This window comes from Sciurus carolinensis, chromosome 10 (assembly GCF_902686445.1).
Source record: "Sciurus carolinensis chromosome 10, mSciCar1.2, whole genome shotgun sequence".
Taxonomy (NCBI): Eukaryota; Metazoa; Chordata; class Mammalia; order Rodentia; family Sciuridae; genus Sciurus; species Sciurus carolinensis.
This window is the reverse complement of record NC_062222.1, coordinates 88,898,640-88,916,321: the sequence shown is the minus strand read 5'-3', so window position 1 is coordinate 88,916,321 and position 17,682 is coordinate 88,898,640. Positions and strand designations below refer to the sequence as shown.

The window sequence follows — 17,682 nt, the reverse complement described above, 5'->3', positions numbered from 1 at the left end:
ATATTTTAGAATTTCAAAAAGTTGATTTTTTTCTTTAAAATAGATTAGTTCTATAAGATTTGACATATAATAGACTCCAATTATTATTTCTTTGATCTGAATAAAAATACAGGTTGTCAATGAATATCTATTTTCAAGAAAAATCTACTCCTGGTTTCAAATGGTGATATAAATACTCAATGGATATTACATAAAAGTGATGCCAGTTTTCTCAATATATTACAATGAAAATAAATTATTTATATTACTGCTGATAAGTCAAATTATTTTCATTTAAAAAAATCTTACCTAGAGGCAAATACTTGGCTATATTATCTTATCCAAAGACTAAAAGGAGGTAATATTTCAATGTACAAAGACAGTCTTAATGTGATTATGTTTATGACTCTGTTTACGAGTCATGTTTTGGCAGAGAGAGGAAGAAACATAAATAATTCCACTTTACACCATTACTAGGACAGGAAATTTTCAATAATTTGCTCAAACTCAAGTTTTCCAAACTTGTATTAGGTTTTGGCCATATCTTCATTTCGTTTTCCTTTTATTTGACAGGTGTTGAGTTAATTCAGAAAAATCTAGGTAGTACAAGGTGGCTAAGAGTAAGTCCAGACAAAAATTGCAAAGTTCATTACCTTAAGTGAGATTGGAAAAGTCTTCAAAGAACCATATCATTTAGGTTTGGAGTAAGTATATATATGTAATACAAGCATAAAATAAATTTTCCATGAAGAGTCAACTATAGCAGCAAAGACATTTCTATCATATGACAATTGCTCCTTGAAATCCAAGAATGTACATTCAACAAAACACAGTAATTTTTTAAAAAGTTTCTTTGGTATTGGGGATCAAACCCAGGGCCTCATTCATGCTAGGGAAGTACCCTGCCACTGAGATATATCCCCGTTCCTTTTTCTTTTTATTTTGAGATGATCTGGCCAAGTTGCCCAGACTGAACTCTAACTTGTGCTTGCCCTGCCTCAGTCTCCCAAGTAGCTAAGATTAAGTAATAAAAATCTCATGCAAAAAAAAAAAAAAATACTTGTAAAACAATTCCATTCGATTTATTTGACTATTTTTTTTGGGTGAAATTTGTTATCCTTTCAACTAAATAGTTTTTAAGACAAAACTGGCAACTCTACTAATCTTCCAGAAGTGAAGGGCACTGGTTGGTTATTCTCCCTAGGCATCTTCAGAGGGAAGATAAGTGGGACACAAGACAGTCCAGGACTAAACTGGGCTTAATTTTCCTTAACACATATTGACTCCTTCCTAGAAATTTTGAAAATACATAACTACCTTTCTAACATTAAAAGTAAGCATTAGATTACAACATATACTCTTTAGAAAACTTTGAACACTTAAATTAATAAGAACTAGAAGAAATGGAATTTTCAGATACAAATAAAAAGCAAGTTCAAGGGGACTAGCAATATTTTATGAAAATTAAAGTGTTACCCTTGAATTTAAGAATATAATCATAAATCTTTTCAGAACAGAGGATACAGTATACTGAAAAATGACTAATTCTATATATTTGTGAGTTAAACAACTGAAAGAGAGTAAACAGTAATTGAGTAGTACGGTAACAAAGTCAATATTAAAAGTTGATTTTATGACTTTTTTTTGTTGACCTTCTAGTATATTTTCACATTTTTATAAGGTTTAAATATTTCCATGAAGACTTTCATCATTTCATTTTTTTTTTCTGTAATGGTGGAACACAATACCAAAATAAATTTTCAAATGGACAGCTCTCACTATTGAATATCTCTTCTGAAAATATGGCCTGCATGAGAAAATATGGAAATATGAAAATATTTGTTATAGGAATAGAGCCTATGTATTATTTATTCATCTACTTATATTTTATTTTTAAGAAAGGTTGATTATACTTAGATCAAAGTTCAGGAAGCACCTCTAGAAAACTTCCTGTTGAGCTCTACCTCTTGTTTACAAAATGAAAAATGTAGACATGCAATACATGTATTCATGTATCTCATGTATCTCTTAATACAACATTCAATGCCCTTCACTCCAAGTCAGTATACAACATGATTGATGTACACAAGTTCAAATCCTTCAGAAGCTGAAAGTAAAAGTAGTCATTGAAAGTGTTTGGAGATGTTGCCAAAGGCTTATTTGCCAGAACGTCTGCTTTATAGAATTAGTAGTGCTACTCCTCAAAATTCTCCCATGCACAATCATAGATCTTCCCAAATACTAATTAAAATTGAAGCAAGCAATGACATATACTTTTGGAAGGAAAAAATTTTCAGAATTAAAAAAGACTATACTTAGAAGAAGAGAAAGGTTTTATTAATAATAGAACAAGCAATAACAAATTAATACTACTCTTGTAAAGAGAGCATACCAGAAAAGAGAAACTGTGCTTAAAAACTAGCACTAACACGGCCAAGATAAGGTGTAAGAAATACATCATATATTGAAGTTATTTACTTATGTACTGCTGCCTGATTTGTGTTGGGATGTGCCTAACAGCCAAATGGTCAGATCAAGGTAAGAAAGAGATCAGCTGCAAAAGTTCAGAATCACAGCTTCCTCTCTTACCTTCCACTGAGAAGGAAGCCGATAACCACTGCCAACAAAATGACTCCCACTGTCACAGACACAGCAATTATAGGAATCTGGCTTTGATCGCTGGAGGCTGCAACTGCTGATAGGAGACACAGAAAATGAAGCTTGTAGTTAAAGTGATCATATGCATTCAAAATAAGAGCTGTTTAATAGTCAGTGATCAATTCATGGCTTAAGCAATTCACCCACCCTTGGCTGAGATTTCCCCATGATGTCTTGTCTCGAAAGTCTGTAATTAAAAAGGCAACTTCAGGAGAAAATATTTACTCTCCAAACAGAAATTCAAAAGCATTACTAAGTCACTGACTATTTCCTTGTCATCATAAAAAATGAATGTATATTGTTTGCATAGTATTCATTAGGGACCTAAGGTTTACAAGATAAAATGGAACATCTTCAATAACTTCAAACACCTTAATCTAAATAGGATGGTATTAAGTATATGCGATTTGACATTTCTAGAATTTGTATGCCACTTTTCTCTAGGAAAAAAATCTGATTAACTTAGATTATTCTTTTCTCATAACATATTTAAAAGTCCAAAGTAATGTGATTATGACCTCATCTAAATTAAATACAATTCCAATATTAAAAATATAATTTCAGCAACATGATTTCAAGCAGAATATAATCATGAAGTATATTTCATAAATAGGATTGCTTTTCAAAAACTATTAAGGCATAAATTTTGAATTTGGTAAAGTTTATATTATTCATTAGCTTCATTTACATCACCATTTTAAAAATAATGGATTTAGAAAATTTTTATAATTTTAACATTATAATTGTTATAATAACAGAAATGTGAGCATGATTAAGGTAGTTGTGCCTAAATGAGAAAGAGAGTTCACCTCCATGAGTTCAAATTTTAAGTCATCACAACTGGGAACCACCATGATTTCTGTTTTGTATTTTACCACCACTGGTCAAATCTTGGTAATATTTCTGGAATTTACGACATGTCATTCTAGAGACATTCCTTTGTTCTTTCTACCCCAAACTGATGCTCATACTAATCTCTTTTCTGTCCTGATCTGTACAGCCACCATTTTGGACCAATCTTCAGAGCTAAATTATCAACAGCTAGTTTGCATAAAACTGCTATTTACAAAAAATAAGTCTATGTCCTTACTTTCTCTTTCCTCTGGTTATAACAGTTGCAGCTCAATGTCTCTTTACACTGATGTCTCCTGTTCTCTGATGCTGAGGTCAGTAATAAATAATTTGGTTATTGGGGTGCAGTATAAATAGTAGGGAAAAATTATACCATTACAGAGGTTTTGCTTTATTCATCTCCAACCTTGGATTACTTGTACAATTGCTATTCTCAGTTACCTATCTCTCCCCTGTCACACACGTTCCTCCCATCTCTTCTTTCTATCTCTCTGAGAGAGGACATCAATCTAAAGAAAACCATGAAGCCTTGGTTCAGTGTTATTTAAGTTCAATATTACTTTAAATGGGTTGCACCTGCTGCTTGAATGCCCTTTATTCTCTCATTAATTTCCAAACAAAATCATCCCTCAATGATAGTATTTCTTATTTTCTCAGTGTGTTAGTCCACTCCCACTTTGTACATTTTTAAATGCCACAGTTTATATATTAGAGAGTGCTCCTGTCAATCTAGGATTGACCATCACTGTGTAACCTTTTACTTTACCTAACTCCCTATTTAGAGCCTCTTCTTTCTCTCCCAAGATCTTGATCCTTTAAAGATTTTCTTTCAGGAGGGCTATTTGTTTCAGTATAGGCTATTTCTTTTCAACTTACTAGCCTGAAAGGTATCTTATTTTAAAAGGAAAAAACATAATCTTTTATGTAAATGTATTAGTGCTCAACCTGAATTTGAAAAAAATTTCTAACATTTAATAGACATATATTTCAAGAAAATTATTTTATCTTTTAAAGTCTCACTTCCTTAATCTCCAGATGAAAATAATTTTATGGATCATAATCTTTCTAAGATTAGAAACAATAATATAAAACACTTAGCATAATGCTTTACTGATAGTCTTAAATACACAGTGGATGTCATTTCCATTTATTAGCTCCTGCTTTATTTACCATTCTTATTTTTTCCCCTTTGTCACCATCTTATCATATGGAATCAGTCTTATCTTCTGAGAGCCAACTAATTAAATTCTCTGTGCAACTTTTCTTCTACCTTTGAGGTTTATTATTTTTTACATATTTTCTAAATTAAATTAATGCTCATTTTACCTTACACAGCATTGTAATAAGAAATTTGATCTTAGAGAACATATATATCTATCATTATTGAATCTATTTTCTTCTTGCTCCTATGGCATCTGATAAGATGGTTGTTTTCTGCCCCTCTCTGAAGCACTGCTTTGCAATTTCTGTTGACTCCACATTCTCACCCACATCTTCCAAGTGAGTGAACTTGATGAATACTCATTCTGGATCCTTCTCACCTCTTTCTTTTTCTTTCTCTGCTTCTCTTACTCCCTCCCTTTCATAGACACTTCTTTGCTCAAGGCATCAGGTGACATGAAAACATTTGTATCTCCAATGCTTATTTCTCTCTAAAGCATTACTCTACTTTTCACCTTTTCCTCTTCATTTGTATTTATCGCCACATAAAAATAAACATGTTTAAAATTGAGCCCTATACTACGTCCAGTCCCAAGGGCATTAACAAAAACACATCAACAAATAAGCCATAAATCAGACCAATAAACCAACGGATGTGATCTTTCTCTAGTTTAACTATCATTGATTCTTTTTTAACTTGTACTTGTCCATTAATTACCAAACTTTTGCATTTCTTTTGATTTACTTCATGTATTGCTTCATTGTATCCAATATTCATTACTTTGATTCAAATATGTATTATCAAAATCTTAGAATAATGTTTGTAGTGTTTTTTAATCTCCTATGTACTTATATTAAATATCAAAAACTATCATTTTGATCATCTTTCCCTGATCGAAATCTTACCAGATTCCTAGAGCCTATGGAAGCACAGTCCAAAATTCCCTGTCTAGCATTCAAAAGTCCTTCTAACCCAATACCAAGAAATATTTCTGGCCACAATGTGCCAATTTGGTAACTCTCACAGATAAGGTTCTGAAAGAAAGAGTCATGATTATTCAGAAGTAGAGGTAAAAATAGGGAAGCTAAGAAAAGTATTCAATTTAAAGACAAATAGGGTCCTTGGTAGTGTCAAATGATTCATTTTTAATAATGGCCAAGAGTTAATTTAACAGTGTGTTAAAATGTACTTATGTATGTGATAATGTCTTGCATTAAAATAATTTAATATTATGCCAAAAATTTAAAATACTCAAATTAATACATTTTGTGAAAATATTGAGTAATTCTAATTAATGCTTGATTTTATAAGTATTTTTACTTTTTTATTTAATTTACACTGAAATCAGATTTTTCTGTATAATTGGCAATTAAAAAACTATGAAGCATTTTAAAAATACATTTTCATTTGTTAACTTTTTAATTTGCAATTTTCTAAGTTCTTTGGCAATTCTTATTGATTATTTCACTGTACTGATTAATTTGTGAGATATTTCTAATAGAAAAATTTTCATCAGGATTTGGATTATTTATTCCTTTGTTTGCCCTGAGGGCATCAATGCTATCCTTCTTATTTTAACGAAGATGAAAACATGGAATTTTTAGGGTTGTCAATTCCTTTGTAGTGGTGGGAAAAAATTAGGTCCAATAGGAGCTGTGATTTCCATTTTAATATATTGTTAAATTTATAATCTTTAAAAATATGAATATTTAGTCATTCGTGTTTTCCACTCACTTATGTATTTTTGTTAAAGATTAGTTGATTGCTGATGTAATAATGGAAGAAGAGTTGAGCAATATTTTGAAATCACTGAGAAGCAATGCAACATACTGTATTCAAAGGGCTATGGGTTATAAAAATTAATATTCTTTTGTAAAGAGTAACTTTTTAAATCATTATATACTGTTATTGTCCCTGGGAACTTTCAGGAGATATGTCGAGAAATCACATTTTTTACTTTGCATTGCTTCCTATGTTCCTGGTTGTAAACCTATATTATGTGAATATTCTCTAGACCTTTTTGCCTTAGGTACATATTGGAACAGTTAATCATTAAAGCTGAACAAACTTGTGAGAGCCAGATTATAAATGCTTTTGAAGTCTGGGCTGAGAATTTGAGATCTTTCTCTCACAGCAATATTATCTACTAACTTTCTTCATCAAGAGAACCTGAACAAAGTTAGAATTTTGACAAATATGAGTTCTGGAGTCAGTGGAAAACTTTAAAACAGTATGACAGGTCAATAAACACATGAAAAAAATGTTGAACATCATTAGCTATCAGAAAAATTCAAATTAAAGTCACAATAAGATATCACCATCCACCTATTCAAAATGACTAGCAATCAAATACATGAACAGTGATAACATCAAATACTAATAAGATGTGGAGAAACTGGATCACTTCTGTAACTTGTGAGAATATACAATGACACAGCTACTCTGGAAAAAAGTTCAGCAATTTCTTATGAAACTAAACATATAATAGAACCAATGATTATACTTTTGGGGATTTAGCCCAGGAGAATGCAAACTTATTTCAACATCAAAATATGTACACAGATGTTCATAAGTGTTCATAAATGTTAGTTGTAATAGCAAACACAGGAATCAGTCAGATATCCTTCAACAGATGAATGGTAAAACTAAACTGTGGTAGGAATGTATCATGAATACCACTATGTAATCAAAATTAATAAATTGAACGCATTCATCAACCTGTATGAATTGCCAGAGAATTATGCTGAATGTAAAAAAAAAAAGATTCCAAACTAAAAGTCACATGCTATATGATTCCATTCATAAAACATTTTTTATGTTAGAAAAGGGGAACAAATTAAATGAATCCCAGGTTTTGTTTAATGGAATGGAGTTGTTCCTGAAGGCAGTAGGTGTGGTTATAAAAGCGCAACAAGAATGACTTCCATTATGTGTGCATTATTTAGTATTTTGATAGATACATGAACTCACACAAAGGACCAAATTGTATAGAAAACACATATATGTCCACACACAACCACTTGTCTACAACGAAGTTCAAAATAATGTGATTGATATCTGTGGATTGTATCAATGTGAATATACTGGTTTTCATGCTACATTATACTTTTGCAAGATGTTATGATGGGGAGAAACTAAAAATGTACTTAATAAGTTCTTTGTATTGTTGCATGCAATTGCATTTGATTCTACACTTACCTCAAGAAAATTTCAAGTAAAACTATAATAGCATTGTTTTAGCACTTGGATTATACAGATTCAAATCTGTTCCATAGGTGAGAAATGAATAAAAGGAAGTGATACACCAACAATAATAAAATAAATACAAATGAGATTAGTAAATATTGGGCAAGCAGAGATTAAGAAAAATTCTGTGAGAATGTGAAGGTTTTTAGATACGTTAAAAGAAACTGAAAAAAATGAGCTAACTAGTTTAGCTGAATGGTTTCATTCAAGGCAGGTTTATTTGTTGGTGTTTAAGTGGGGGTAGGTGTGGTTTTGTTGGTCACTGCTGTTGAGCATATGGGTAATAACTGAAGCTTGGGAAAGAAAAAAATGGGAGGAGATTTCCTACCCAAAATTCTCATATAAAACAATAGTTCCAAAACAAATATGTGTGCAGTCTTGTTTTTACCACTATTTACATTTGGTTTTAGGCCCATATTTTTTAATAGGAAGATAAATCTAGATGAAAAAGGAAAGTCTTCATAACAATTTCACCTCTGGTAAATCAATGAGTAAAGTTTAATAACCACCAGTAATAAATTTTTAAAAAGAACTAAATCAACAATGCATCAGTGTTTTATTATTATATGTCACTACTATTAATTGGCTAACCAATTAGAAAATTCTTTTTAAAGGTAATTTTTAAATAATATTCTGTCCTTACTTGAATGATGGAATAGATTTTCTTTACCAATAATAACTCTTAAAAACCAGTATTCTTAAATTTCAACACCAAATGAAAATTATTGATAATTTTAAGAGGAAAAATACAAGTACATTTAAAAATCTATAATTCTTGCTTTGGGGCATTTGGAGATTTTATTGGGGAAATATCATTTTAAGAATTAAATTATGATATTAAGTAATAATGCACAATAAAATAATCACCATAATTTCACAAAAGACTACTATAATTATTGTTAAGAGAAAGGCATATAACAAAAATGCTACAGAAATTATAAATGGAATTATTTTAATTACCATCATGTGTTTTCTATGATTCCCTATAAACTGCAAGCTGTGAGAAAGAAGGGACCATGTGCCTTACAAGTATTTGAGTTACTCACAAAACTTTAAGCAAAAGGAATTTTGATGTATAGGCAGTAATTAAAACAATTTTTAACCAATAAACAAAATCATTCTAAAATAGGTTTTGAAACAAATATTTTATTCTTTGAAATTAAACAGACTATATTTTTATACTCTCTGGAGCACAATATCTTATTATGTAATAGGTGCTTGCACAGTCTTGTTGAATCATATATAAAGGATCCTTTGTGAAGATCAAATGGAAATGATATATAATATATACTTTCTACAAAATAGAAATGCCTTCAAATGTTAAATATATGTATGCAAATTCAAGTAAAAGTAAGAATTTATACTAATAGCTAGGAGACGTCAGCCTTAAAACATTTTCATTATTTATTAACAATAACCCTAAATTCTATTTTTGTAGGAAAGATATTTGTGTGATATTTCTTTTCCTCTAGAAAGAATTTAGGAAAAATTCGGGAAATGTGTGGTCTCAGGTGAGAATTTGTAAAAGTATAAATGACCTGCATGTTAGTTCTCTTAGTGCTCTGATTGATCAATTTTGACATGCCTGGAAATGACTACTTCAAAAAAAGTACAGGGTAGAAAATTGAAAAGTCAGAAGAAAAACTACTTCATGAACATGGCAGCATCCACAACTGAGTAGAATTTAAAATAAAATGAAAATTTTCATTTGTATAGTTATCAAAGCATTCAAGCATATTTTGATATAATTTATAGTTTTGTTCCTAGAGTTGTTAAGACTACATAAGCAAGAGTGCATTAGTATTGCTACCTAAAAAAACCAAGGCTTATTAAGATGGTCATCTTTCATCAAAAATCTATTTTACATTGAAGGTAATATTACTACCAAATCTATTGAGAAACTTTTCTGGAAGTTAAGCACTGGAGATTCAAATTTCAGTGATTTTAATCAGATGTCAGTCATGGGATATTCAGTTGCATAGAAAAAATAGTTTATCATTTTATTTTATTTATTTATTTATTTTCTGGTGCTGGGGAGAGAACCCAAGGGCACTTAACCACTGAGCTATATGCCTGGCTCTTTTATTTTTTATTTTATTTTGAGACAGGGTCTTGCTAAGTTGCTTGGGGCCTCACTAAGCTGCTGAGACTGGCTTTGAACTTGCAATCCTCCTGCCTCAGTCTACCCTGCCACTGAGATTACAGGCATGCACCACCACACTTGCCTCATTTATCATTTTTTCATGACATCTTTATCTTTCACTTACACTCTTATTTGTAAAAATTCAGTGGGGTAACACTTAGAAAGCTATATTTAAAGTAAGAAAATTCTTTCTAGATAATTTAGTTAAACACATTAAGTAGAAATATATCTTGATTTTCTGAAGGTTCTTGTTATACAAGTTTACTAATATTTAATTTAGTAGTTATTCAATTATTACAAATGCAAACCAATAACTAAGTTCTGACTTTGTTGGTTAAAAACAAGAAAAATACACATTTTATCTTCTTCATTTTAAAATCACTAATTCTTACATAACTTGACTTTAAAAAGCATATATACACACATCACATTTTGCAGTACTCCTGTGTCTTATTTCCTTTATAATAAAATTTTAATAGTATTAGTTCTTTTATCAATAAAAATGGGAAAGTTATTCATTTCTTCTAATCTCTGCTTTTATCTTTAGGATTAATTAGTAATCTCTATATTGTGTTGAAGTTAAAAGGAAAAAAATATGCAATTTTATGGGGGAAAAAAGAATACCAAAAGGGATTTCAGAAATGTTTCCAGATTCTCCACTCTAAGATACTGCAAAATATTTAAGAAAGGAGATAGGTTATTGAGAGCACCATTTTCTTGCTAAATTCAATGTCAAGGAAACTTCTTGAGGAATTTTCTTTTTAGACTAAAATAGCATAGTTCAACAAAACATGTAAAAAGTAAATGGCAATAATTCAATAAAGTATGGCAGCAGAGCAAACAAAGTCTTTAGAAGCAAGCTTTAAACATTTCTTAAGGATCTCCTGATACACTATCTCCCAACGGACTAAATGCAACGAGGAGCAGGACCCAAGTGTTAACCTGCTGACCTACCATAACAGCATGACAGATGCTTCCTACCTGAAGGGGTCACGCCTGGGAGAGAGGGAAGGAGAGTGAAACTGACAGAGTGCCCAGGGAGGGTATTGATCCACTGACTCTTTTCTGTTAACCATTACAGAGACATGAGTTGACAGTAATTAAAATGACTTACACACTGGGGTGGTTTCAAACTCAAATCTTCGACTGAAGACACCATAGCCTGCTGCTGTACGTGCTCGAATTTGGAAGACATATACTGAAGCTGGTTTCAAGCCCTCTGCAGTAATAGTCGTCTCTTTGGATTTGATAATTGTGTAACTGGTCTCTTGGTCCTTTGATTGCACATGTACATACAATAAAAAATTCAACATATGAATTACTAATGACAACTTACCTTAGAAATTTATATTAGATATGAACTAGAAGCCAATGGACTCTCTAGTATTACAAACATATTCTTGAAAAAATTCCAAACACCCTCGCTATGACACATTCACACACACACACACACACACACACGATCTTACAATGTTTTTGAACTTGAGGTTTTGAAGATGACATGCTTTCTATTCATCCACAATGCATGCCCATGCCTTTGCTTATAAATGATTTATTTTTTAAACTCTTAAAACACAATTTTGCAGGCTATTGTTTTCAGAGTTTTTGTTATTATTATTAAGTGTGTGCTTGTTTTTCTCAGAATGTTTTATTGGAGTGTGTTTAACATGCTGCTTGTTCATGGAGAAAATTGACAGTATCTCATATATGTCTAGGTTAGTCTTAAGCTTTGAAACTTCAATGAATTATATTTTTAATAATACTCAGAGCTTGGGAGAGAAATCAGTACTTTATTGGAGAATTTATTTCAATTCGCTCTGACTAAATGTTTAGCATTAAGGAAAACAATCAAATAAGCAATACTTTATATTTTCCTTTTAAAAAATTCTTACTGTATGCAAGTGGTGAGGAAAATAGTGAATGAAGATAGAGTAGAAATAACTGGAAAAACAGGTTTGGAAACTGAAACAAAAGAGCATTTGTTCCTGTTTGGGCTACTCACAGAAGTCTGCACTAACCATCCATAGCTCTCTGAGGTTACTCATTAGCTTTCCAGTGAATACTGAAATTACTGACTAAAATATAGCAGGTTAATTCTTACTTTTATCTTCAGTTTCCTTATGTGTAGAACTTGGGATAGGAATTGTTGCTTGAATTTTCTCACATAAATATTGTAAGAATGAGATGCATAATGTGCATGAAAACACATAATAAACTGAAATACATGTTTCAATTTTCATTATTGTTTTAAATGTTTTCTTTTTTTTCCATAATTCAGTATGCCAAAGTTGACTTGTAACCACTTTATATACCACCACTAATACAACCTAAAATAAACAATCTAGGGCCATTTTTCTTTTGAAGCAATTTACCATTCCTTATTTAATATCTTTAAGCATATTAAATTATATCAGAGTTAAGTATACCCAAATTGCCCTCTAATAAGAATGGTCTAATTTGTAATTGGAATAAGTTTTTGAGTTCATATTAGACAAATGGCTGATTAATTTAAGTACTTAGTCTTTTAAAAGTTTAGGAAATTTTATTATAATTTTGCAAGAAATTTCAAATAAGTAAGTAAATCCTATAAAACTTTACCTCAGAATTACCTTTTATCCACATGCATTTGTATCAGCTCTATTGTCCCTTCTACATGCTAGGATGACAGCATGATGTGTTCCTTTTAAATAATATAAATAGCTCTTATAATCTATTTTAGTTACTGAATTTCTGTGAATGCTCAGATTGTTGACGGAATAAACCTGATATTATTATGTGCTATTTCTCAATATTATTGAGATGAATATACTTCCCAGTTTGACTATAATTAGAATAGTAGCTTTCAGAAAGAAATGATTAAATATCTGGTTATTGCTATCATTTCCAATTAATAAAAGGGAATTTAACTTGGTAAGAAAAACTAGTTAAACCTAAAGCGGGATTCTCATATATTTGATATAATTATGGATTTTATGTAAAATGGTAACACATAGAATGTTTTAAATTGCAGACATAACAGTGTTAGAATTTCAATCATGATATTAAGTATATTTGCAAATATGGTTACACAATTCTAGAGCATTTTTTTCTTTCAGTGGTGATGAAATCGTTTATCAACATAAATTAGAGAAGATTTGATAATATACATAGTACCAAATACAATCTCCACAATATCATAGATTTTAGCTTAATTTGGGTATTCTTAACACATAGGGTAATGGTAAATGCTTCTGCTACAAAGGAAAAAATCAAAACAAATTTTAAAAGCTTACATGGTTGTAAATCCTAACAGTTAAAGGAACAATGAGTACATTTTGTAAAAATTTTGGAATTATTTTTGGCAAAAAGGGAAACAGTATTACAAGAAAACTGAAATGCTACTCAGTGAAATAATGTGAGATCCAATCCAAAATGCACAAAAAAGACAACATTCTGGCATGATTTAATTATTAACATTATATCTCAGTTGTTCCTTATCTGGAGTCTAATTGTACATTATCTTGCTGAGTTAACTGAATACAACTATTAAAGAGAATTGAGCAAAGCATGTATCTAAGACATCAAGACCAATGAATACACATTGTTAATGATCTAAGTATCTTCCAAAATGTATTTCTATTCCACTCCTTTGGAACACTCTTATATTATACTTTTCTTCATTTCACAAACCCTATACCTACCTCTTCAACACCACAACTACCTGGCTGCCAAATCCTTGGTTAGGGCATTGGCTTTTGCTGTCTTCATGCCCCAGCTGAGCAAATGAGCTACATTCCCCAGCTGCTTTGCAAACACTGTTCACATGTAGTGAGGGGAGGGACTCAGCAGAAGAAGCCAGCTGGCAAACACCCTGCTAAGGACCAGTTTCCCTTCTCCTCTGCCTTTAATTAAGGGATGGCAATAGGCCCATTACCACACCACAGCAGAGAAGCCCAATGACCTCTATTAGAGCAAGGCAATCACAGGCAGAAATGCCAGCTGGCAAATGCATGTGCCCTGGAAAGCTCTGCCACCTGTGTCTGGCCAAAAGCCATTCAATAAAATGGTGGTGTCATTTTGAAGGTTCTAAATGAACTCTGGAAATCTACCAAGACCCCCACCTCAATACATGTTGTAAAAGCTCATTATCCTTTTTTTGTTTTCTCTTTCTTAAAAGTGTTAAAAAAAAAAGTCTTTATGTGTGTTATATCAGTGTACTCACTAATTTGACTTGACCAAAGGCCAAAATCATATTAAAATAAATGTAATCCAAAAGGAAATTTGATTTATAAAGATAATCATTCCACAACATGGATAAAATTCACTAGAAGAAATATTAATAGAAAAGGAATCCTGCCTACCACTTGTTGATTAACTATTCATTCTTATAGAAGAAGCAATTTGAAGAAAAAGAGAGCTAAATTTTTGTACCTATTGAATATCCTATGGAACATTATATATATGCTGCGAATTGGTAGCAAAAATAATACAAGTTTACAATAAGAGAAAAAAGGATGATTTACTTAAGGGCAAAAAGAAACCATTCATTGGTCCAGTTGGTTGATTTACTAGAAAAAAAAAAAAAAAATGGAGGCAAAAAAACCCTTTGTCTTCCTACTGTAAAACTTTATCTCATCTAAGACACATAAATATATTCAAACACACAGTTTTTATCATTTAATTCTTTTAAAATTTCAGTATACATTTCATTCTTCTTGAAAATCCATTTTAATAGATGTATATGTGTATGTATGTGTAAAATTCTACATACCTTTTCATTATTATAGAGAAATAAGAATTTTAAATACTTAAATAGGGAATATAAATGTAAAATCTTAATTTTACAAATAATTTTTTAATACAGTAGGCATTTACATTGTAAGTTTCTAAAAACTGCATGCTGTTTTTGAGTACAATCCCAGAGAAAAAGGGATCAGTGAAGAATATTAATGTTACTACATTCTACTACATTAATTCCATTTTGTCAATAATAAGCTTTGTAAACCATATAGCAATATAAGTTGTCTCATAAGAGTCCTCTTAGCGCATTCTTGGTGAATAATATATTTGTAAACATGTTTTTTGTGATATGTAAGTATCATCATTTATACTCCCTAATGATCTAATAGTTATAGGTAGGTAATGGTACCATTAAGTCAATTTTAAAAAGATGATTATTTCAAAAGTATTAATTGACTATTTACTCATTCATTAATAAAATAAATATACGGGGGCTGGGGATGTAGCTCAGTGGCAGAGCAGTTGCCTAACATGCGTAAAGCTGTGTTCAATCCCCAGTACTACAAAAACAAAACAAAACAAAACAACCAATGAAATCAACTATGAACATTGCTGAGGTGTTCAAATCATAGAAATAACATGTAGATAGGTCTTCTGCCTGCCCCTACTACTGATTTATACTTTGTTGGGTATTTACCTAGTTAATTGCTGAATTGATGAACAAAAGTGGCAGTTTTATAAATCCTTATAATACTCTAAGAAATTAAAATTTGACATATTTACCTAAACCCTTTTATCTATGCACAATGCCTACAATCTGAGACTTTTAAGTTATTTTCACTAGCAAGACATTAGCATTTTATAAGATGATGAAAGGAAGAACCATTGTCCCCTCTCCCTTAAGAATTGTTGAATAAGTTTTTTCTCTTTACTGTTTCTTTTCTTTCTTTCTTTCTTTTTTCTTTTTTTTTTTTTTTACTTTCTCCTATTTTCTTTATTCTTACTTAAAAGAAAAGAAATGATATCTCTGTGAGTTTGGGAGAAACAACTGAGTTTCTCTTTGAGGACCTAATTGTTCACATTATGTCTGTGTTCTTTTCTACTCTTACTTCAGTTGAAGGATTACTTTCTTATCGAGGTCTCCAGTTCACCTCTTAGAGGCTAGTTTGGGCACACACATCTAACTGCTTCTCCTTTGTTAGAATTCAGGTTGTTCTAAGGTATACATGTCATTCAGATCCAGGCTATACAAAACTCACATTATAATAAGTTGTGATGGAAGACTAATGGTGGCTACATATTTCAGTCACATACTCTAGTCCAACTTTGGAAGTTAAAAGTTCCATCTGTATGATTCCACTATCTTTAACTTACTTGATTGTGGATTTGAGAAAGAAGAGGATAATTATTACCCTTAGATCCCAACAACTAACTATGAAATACAAAAGAGTGAACCCCAGAGAGAACTTAGGGAAAAAGAGGAAATCAAGAAAATATAAGGAATATAAGAGATGCATTTCTAAGAATTTTAGTAGCCTCAAATTTTAATATATAGTTTATATGATAGTATTAGATACATGTTAGGAGATTAAAAAAAAAATGTTACACATGTCTCACTTGCCCAGCCATCCTTAACTGTGCATTATTGTGACAATTTACTGGCCATCAGTACCCACAGTATTCCTTGTAGCACACAGCAGTGGCTACTGAAGAGCAACAGTTTAAGAGTGTTCAGCACTTTCAGAATGTTCTGACTTCATCTTTCATTGCTGTGAAACTAGTTAAGCTGATTCTAGACAATACAGAGTTATCCAGGAGCATAAATTACTTGGAGCAGAACATGAATAGAGTGCTCCCTGCACACATCTAGCCTCCATCATCATGACTGCAGAATCGATTGTGATTGATTTACACATAAAAGTGCAACATACTTTTCTACAAATTGGATAATTATGGTTGCTAAAATGGAAAAACAATGGAAAGGGCATTTTTAATTCTGTTAGTCCCACCTTCTCAAAATATTTAATTTCATACTCCAGGATGATTCCATTGGGGCGATCTGGCTCTTGCCAAGACAAAGAAATGCTGTTTTTTGCAATTTTTCCCTTTTTCACATTGGTGACTGGAGAGGGTGCTGAAAAAGAATACAAATAAAGAGTAGCATGATTAATAGAGCCCTGAAATTACAACCTATTGTGTACATTATGTATATTGACATTTTAGAATATTATCATAAAAATCACAAGTGATTAAATTTTCTTTTAATCTGGCAACAATTTTACTTTCTCTACATAAATTGTTAAAGATTGCCCAGTGTGGTAACACACACCTGTAATCCCAGAGGTTTAGAAGACTAAGGCAGGAGGATTGCAAGTTCAAAGCCAGCCTCAGCAACTTAGTGAGGCCCTGAACAACTTAGCAATAACCTGTCTCAAAATAAAAAAAAATCAAAAGGACTGGGGATGTGACTCAGTGTTTAAGTGCCCATGGGTTCAATATTAAGTGTATTACAAATATAAACTAGCTAATTACCCTGAGAAGTGTCTCATAATAAAACTTTAGTAACATAGAAGTTTAGGGCTTCATTATCTCAATACAGTTAAGAAATACATACAAAATACTTTATTTTTATGTAGAATAAAAATATTCCTGATGACTTTATGTATATTGTTTCTAAAATTTATGAACTCTTTGTAACATATCTAAAATCCATTACATATCTAAAATTTTTGTAACATATGGACTCTGCATAATACAGCTGAGTGGCTATCTATATTACAACATTTTCACAACATTAAGGCTCTTTATTATACTCATAACATTTCCTATAGTTATAATTAAATTCATATCTCAAATCTAGTCAAAATTGTCCTTAAAAATGTTATCAAATATGCCAAAACAGCAATATCACATCTAAATTTTT

At 31.2% G+C, this 17,682-nt stretch overlaps 1 protein-coding gene across 7 annotated transcripts in view; it reads right to left on the bottom strand.

The window, feature by feature from the left end:
• Epha5 (EPH receptor A5) overlaps positions 1–17,682 on the bottom strand; it is a 345,949-nt gene that overhangs the window by 77,620 nt on the left and 250,647 nt on the right. For all 7 annotated transcript variants that reach the window (XM_047566737.1, XM_047566736.1, XM_047566738.1 and 4 more), the window contains 3 exons: positions 16,769–16,893; positions 11,155–11,314; positions 2,569–2,674 (listed from right to left, as the gene is read on the bottom strand). In XM_047566737.1, coding sequence (XP_047422693.1) covers positions 2,569–2,674; positions 11,155–11,314; positions 16,769–16,893 — 391 coding nt within the window. The remainder of the gene's footprint in view (positions 1–2,568; positions 2,675–11,154; positions 11,315–16,768; positions 16,894–17,682) is intronic.